The 7047-nt window shown below is 33.6% G+C and overlaps 1 protein-coding gene across 1 annotated transcript in view; it reads left to right on the top strand.

The window, feature by feature from the left end:
* LOC126742210 (cytochrome P450 306a1) overlaps positions 1–5316 on the top strand; it is a 104565-nt gene extending 99249 nt beyond the window's left edge. Inside the window, exons 5-8 of the mRNA XM_050448811.1 lie at positions 509–811; positions 1168–1337; positions 4866–5063; positions 5114–5316. Coding sequence (XP_050304768.1) covers positions 509–811; positions 1168–1337; positions 4866–5063; positions 5114–5289 — 847 coding nt within the window. The 3' untranslated portion in view covers positions 5290–5316. The remainder of the gene's footprint in view (positions 1–508; positions 812–1167; positions 1338–4865; positions 5064–5113) is intronic.
* Positions 5317–7047: the final 1731 nt, after the last annotated feature.

Below are 7047 nucleotides of genomic sequence, written 5' to 3' on the forward strand. Positions count from 1 at the left end.
TTAAATCGTGAAAATCATATTTCAATTTAAGGGTATTAATAATCAATTTTTCTGGCTAATAGACTCTCTCTTCGTGTATTTATTTTTACCTTCTTAGTGTCTTAGAGAGAGTCATTAGAGTTCAACTATAGTACCTTGTATCTAGGACTACTTCAATCACTGTTAAATAATTTTACATTAAATATTTCAGAATCTTCTTTCTCCGTCTTTTCGATTATTTATATATAATCTTCTACTACAAAATTCTCTTTATTTTACCTGCTTCCTCTTCTTAAAATTGTGAGAAATCTAATAAGGTAATTGCCTAATTAATTCTAAAATTTCCTAAATATTCCTCCGCTGGTCTACAAGCAGCTTCCAAAGAGTATTAAGCAGAAGATGATTGAAGATATTAAGGACGAGTTAGGATTGATCCGTAGTAATTAACGAATCCGCCTTATTAAGTTCGCAAACAATAATGGTGTAAATGAAGTCAGAACGGTAGCGGTGTAACTTTCACTTTTCACAGGTTTTTGCCAACGTTTAAGCGGCCGATGTCTTTCCTAATCGAAGGTAAACTGAAAACGCATCGGTTTTACCAAAAACTGATCGAAGAAGAAAAACAAAAATTATTATTATCCGAGCAAAGTAGATCCGATGGGGACCTTGACACTAATAACGCCTATACCAGCCTGTTACAAGGTTTTCTTATTGAAAAAGTGAAAAAAAGTAACAGCGAGTCGGCTTGTAAATATTATAACGATCAGCAGTTTTATCATTTGTTGGCCGACGTTTTTGGGGCTGGATTGGATACCACTTTGACCACACTCAGGTGAGTTTCTCCCTCTTAAACTTCAGCAATGCATCCAACTCCAAGGCTGAAACAAATTTGATCAATAAGTCTGGGTAATGATGACTGTAGTGATAGTGGTGGAATTTGAGGATTTATCTTTTCTCTAGTATAGCTGGAGTGATGATTAGACTATGCTCGTTGTTCATATATAAGCTTCCTCATTTCCATGAAGGCCATTTTTTCTTATCTAGCATAAATTAATCCAGCTTCTTTATTTCATGCTTCAAAGCTAACTTCATCAAATTCTTCACTTTCTTATGAAGATTTCTACTTTTGACTTTAAGGGGTCTATGATGTTAAATTAATATAAAACTTTGACGGTTCTCTTATCCTAGATGGCTAATTTTATACTTGGCATTAAACGAGGATATACAAGAAAAAGTGAGGCAAGAGATTTTATCTGTGACAGAAAAAAGGACACCAACTATGGATGATATAACTTATTTGTCTTTAGTCGAAGCTTGTATTGCTGAAACACAACGGATTAGATCAGTTGTGCCCGTTGGTAAGTTTTACATAACTTGTCTATGAATTGAACAGAAATCCTTAAAATCATTGTTGCAAAAAAATTATTTTAGGTTTAGATTTAGATAAGTCTTAAAATAAAATCACAGTTGATACTGTCTTGGATTTATTAATAATTTCTTATTACTGTTAAGATAAATAATTTATCGTATAACATGTTTCTGGTTATAAAAATGTAGTTATGTCGTGACTGTCGAAATATCCAATTTTATTGGTTAAACGTGCTTTTTTTATGTATTAAAGCATAAAATCACTACTGAGATAAATATGCAAGATATTTATCTCAGATGAGAAAGAAGGTTTAAGTAATATTGATGAAGAGTAGATTTTGATTGGGTCAAGAGATAAGGCGAGCAAAGCAAACGTTGTTTACATACTGACAAAATTTGGAAAGCCACTGCTGAGATAAATATTTTTATTTTATTTTATTCGATAAGGAAAAAAATATTTTTTTACTGTATATATCTGTAAATAAAATCACAGTTAAGACAAACGGTCATGCATAATTAAGCAGTTTTTACTTTAACTATACTCTTTACTTTTCCCCTGGATTTAGTAGTTTTGCAAAAAATTGAAGTTTTAAGTTTTAACACTGTGCTTTTACGAGTTGTGCCTCTATAAAAAGGCTTTTTGTGTTAACTCTAAAACTATTTGTCTGGTGATAAAATTACACATAACTAAAATTGTAAAGTGGGTTTTTATCCATGTGGTTGGGTGATGAAATTGCATAGAATCAAAATTCTACACTGGGTCAATTTCTATCAAAAAGACTTCTTGACTTTTTCTTCTAGATTCAGCAGTTTCGTAGAAAACTGAGGTTTTAAGTTAGCATTCATGCTTTTAAGAGTTGGGCCTCTATAAAAAGGTTTTTTGTGGCATAACTCTAAAGCTATTATATAACTAAAATTATTATTCTCTTAAAAAGGTTTGTTATCTTCTTTTTATAAATTAAGTAGATTTTGAGAAAGTAATTATCAAACGTCAGCATCAGTAATTGCAGGCGTTATCCCTCTGCAAAAAAGGGTTTTTGGGCTATCTTTATTAAAGTATTTAGCTGATGATAAAATTGCAAAAAATATATGAAGAGCCAGGGGGAATAAGGATGAAAGTCCATGAAACATAAAATCGAAATATCGATAAAACTAAGTTTGAAACCATTTTATATTTAGCGTAAAAACTATTCAATGAATAAATATGTACTATTGGGTAGTTCAACGGCGTTACTACCCAAAAAAAAAAAATTGTAAGGCTCTAGAACAATAAAAAACAAAAAATTCTAGAAGAGATCGCAAAAAACTGAGAAAGAAAAATGAGGGTCCAGTGACTTTCATCGATATTTCCTCTTATTATTAAGAGCTTATACGGTTTTTCAATAAAAGCTCAATTTTACAAAATAAATCTTTATTGGTGACAAAATGGAGACTACGAAATAAAATAGAAATTCTCAATTGTGTGGCAGGCTGCAAATCTACTCCTGTGCCGATTCTCTACAAAATCTTGCAAGCTTAGTTGGATCTTTGAACTTAGCATCTGATAAAGGGAGTAGACCTGAAACAAGACAAACTGGATAAGGTAAAATCTTATCGAAAAATGCATACAAATTTATACCTTCGTAAGAAATTCCAGGTAATTCAAACTCCCCCCTATTGTTTGGCACCAATGGTTTTCCGACGATATCAGCTGACTGCCACTCCCCGTTGAATGTTGTCCGGAAATACAAAAGCCTTGGATTTTCCTTTGAAAATTTTATTTGCCTAATAACTCTAGTTGGAAAGGGACATTTTTTTTTGTAAAAGTGCTGTTGAACATTTTCAGTTTTAAAGGGCGATGGTTTATTCCGACTTGACTCGAAAGCCTCTATCCAGTCTTGCGGAAATGTCATTTGAATAAAGTCCAAACGTTTCTGGAAATGTATAACATAATGCAAGTATCTAAACATAGTCCAGTTTTTATTTTGTCCTGGGCATGAGTCACAGAAAATGTTTAGTTTCCTCGTTTGCTGATTTAGATGATTGTACAGCATATGATGCAATAACGAACAAACATCCGAGCTTCCCTTTTTGCCTATTACTTCTGGCTACGTATAGAAAATAGCTTGATTATCCGATAAAATAATGTGTAAATTGACAATTGACGGCAATAATACACGTCATTTGTGGAAATGTTTGAAACTGGCAAGTTCTTGGCATAATCGATGCATATTGATTCCATTTCCATTGTCTTTCTACTCTCATTCTTCGCAGCTGTTTTCCATTTGTAAAAGGTATCTGCTTTCCTCAAATGAATATCTTTATCCAATTGCAATTTCTTCAATTCTCTGAGAATTTCAGCAGTACTTTTTTCTGTCTTTGAGAGTTTTGATTGAATTGTATTTTGACGTTTATCTCGTCACAGAAAGAACAGGTATCTGAACGAGGGTACCCAAAACTAATGTTGAAATTCTTGTTAAAAAATTTTCTCGATAGCTGTCGTAAGATAATTTCATATCATGATGTTTTTGTTTAAATAGTTTATACACTTTTGCAACATTTAGGTCCTCTGATAGATAGGTTTTCTTGGACTTACTTAAGCTGTAATGGCTGCTACAGGATTTGAAAGACGAGATGTGCTGCTTTACACACGCAATTGTTTCCTTGGACAGAGCATGCTTTCTAGTTCTGAATTGACAGGAACGCTTTGAAGAATATCTGAACGTCAGAAGTGACACCGTCTTGCCCCAAGACTCTAACTCTATATTTGTCTGATGACTGATTAAACGTAGTGACTTCATTTTGCGGTTTACCGGGTCGTCGTCGCTGAATGGGCACTACGGAAATTAGTCTGGCAAGATATGAGTTCTGCTCATTGTATGATAATAAAGAATTATTGAATTCACGCAAAATTATACGACGCGTTTCTTCGTTTACAGCAGAAAAACATTTCAAATTCTTACACTTACAATCACTGCCAGTCTCATTAGATTTCAAGCGAAGTTTCTTTGTAGCATCACAAATACGTCCATCTTTTCTTCGTTTTTTCGTCAGAGCGCTGGGCAAACTATTCTCCATAACCTCAAAAATGCACGTGTTTACAATATTTATCAGTTATCACTCACAACAACACAGTCGCACTGATTTAAAAGTGATATTTTTAAAATATTTTGAAGTAATATTTTTAAAGGCGCCATTCAATCCATATGGGACTCGATTTTAATTTTATTTCGATTATAACTTTGGACTTCATCCTTGTTTCTGCTTATACTGTAACCCGACAAAATAGAGGCTATAGGCATCATTTTGAATTGAATACTTTATTTTCCGTTAAATGTGGACTTTCATCGTTCTTCCCCCTGACTCTTCATATTGTAAACTGAGGCAATTCCTATCAAAAAGGTCTCTTGACTTTTTCTCTAAGATTCAAAAGTTTTGGAAACAGATTTTTCACTAGTTCTGTGTAAACCTTGATAATCACTAAATGGCTTAAATCACTGTAGTGATACTTTAAAGCGATGAATTTCTTTCAATTTTAGGTATTCCACATGGTGCCTTAGCAGACATACCACTAAACAATTATATCATACCCAAAGGTTCGATGATTATACCATTACAATGGGCGATACATATGAATAAAATACAATACAAGAACCCAGAAATGTTTAACCCCAATAACTTTCTGGATAAAGATGGAAAATTCTGTAAAAATGAGCATTTTATTCCTTTTCAGAGCGGTACGAAGACTCTACATATAAAGAGTTGTTAATTTAAATTTAAATTTTAGGAAAAAGGATGTGCGTGGGGGACGAGCTGGCAAAAATGTTGCTCTCTTTGTTCATTGTGCGACTTTTGCAAAATTTCACTTTTATGTTGGAAGACAAACAGTTGGTGGATACTGAGGGTGATTGTGGCATCACTTTAACACCAAAACCTTTTAAAATTCGCTTCAAAACATTGTAATTTTGTGTAATAAATTTTAAATAATTGTATCCATGGTTTTATTTACCTTCTAATAACTTGAATCTTAGACGTTCGTTGGACGAAAAATTCTGTTCTATGCTTAGAAATAAACTGCTCAACAATCGAACTGGATATTTTATAAATTACCGATAACTGCCTAAAAAAATAAAATTCATCAAGTTGTGTTTTATACTATGAGTAAATCCTGTTGATAGCAAATATTTTTTTGTCGTTTTTTCATACATTTTTATCTCTTTTAAAGAATTACAGTGCAACTCGAGCAATTAGTACGTTGGCTACAGGAGGGCCTAACTCAAGAAGAAGTTGCTAACGGGCTAAATGTGTCCCAAAGTGTCGTGAGTCATGCATGGAATCGATATGTAGAGACTGGGTCTGCAGCTTACAGGCATGGTGGAGGCCGAGAGCGTGCTACAACTCATGCTCAAGACCGCTATATAACAGTAACCGCAAGAAGAAACCAAACATTTACGGCTTCGAGAATTAACAGCTACTTAAGGCATGCTACTGGGAGGGTAATTTCTAATCAGACTGTAAGAAGAAGATTACATGCGTCCAATTTAAAGCCTCGTGTCCACATGCAATTAACTTGCGATAGTTCTTTACCAAGTAACTTGCTGGAGTGTCTACACTTTATTTCAATTATTTTCAAATTTATTTGGGCAGGTTACTCAGCAAGCTTTACTTGCTGTATTTCTTTAAGTGAAACGTGTACACTAGTTTTTAAATATGTCATCTCGGCAAATAGCTGCTGCGGTTGTGATATATTTAATAAAAAAACGAAAAGAGAATAATATATCATATACTTTTTTCTTGTGATAATTATATAATCACAAAGAAAAAAGTAAAAATTTTAAAATATCGCAGGTGATTCCTACCATTCTCTTATGTATTTGTATCGAATCCCTGTATGTACGATCCCAAGGATTGTTCCTGAGTGCTGTGCTGCAATTGTGGAAGCTCTAAAAAAGGAATATTTAAAGGTATGTATTTAAATGTCTATAATTTTAATTGTGTAAATTGTCTTGTCAGTATAGGGCTGCACAGTATATTGAGTTGACGATGAGGCACTTGAATCATATGTAGGGGATAAAAGAGGGACAGAGGCCGGTCTTGAATGTCCAGAATCATAGTTATCAGCTAATTCTGAAATAGTAAGAATATCTCTTTGTATCATTCGTTTCAACCTTAATTGGAGCTGCTCTGAACGTAGGGATCTAAGCTCGGATGCTACATAATCTCCAAATATTTGCCAGTTATCTGAGGGTCGATTCATCACCTTTACTGCATTTGCCAACATCGCATCTTCTTCAATCACTTTAATTTTTTTAGGTTTTTTGGACGGTGTACTTTTTGTTTCTGTTTTAATCTTTTGTCCCTCATCTATTGTGGAATTTTGTGTCAGTGTATCCTCATCTTTTTGAGTCTGAAAAAAATATTTAATTTTAGGTTCCAAATACTCAAGAAGAATGGATTAGGATTGCAAAAGATTTTGAAAATATCTGGAATTTCCCAAACTGCCTAGGAGCTCTGGATGGAAAACATGTCGTTATGCAAGCCCCACCTTGCAGTGGAAGTTATTATTTTAACTACAAAGGCACGCACAGCATAGTTTTAATGGCATTGGCTGATGCAAATTATAAATTTATTTATGTGGATGTTGGTTGTAATGGAAGAATTTCGGATGGTGGCGTGTATAACATGTGTTCTCTGTCTACCGCTTTGGAAAATAATACTGTA

The sequence above is a fragment of the Anthonomus grandis genome, chromosome 11 (genome assembly GCF_022605725.1).
Source record: "Anthonomus grandis grandis chromosome 11, icAntGran1.3, whole genome shotgun sequence".
Classification (NCBI taxonomy): Eukaryota; Metazoa; Arthropoda; class Insecta; order Coleoptera; family Curculionidae; genus Anthonomus; species Anthonomus grandis.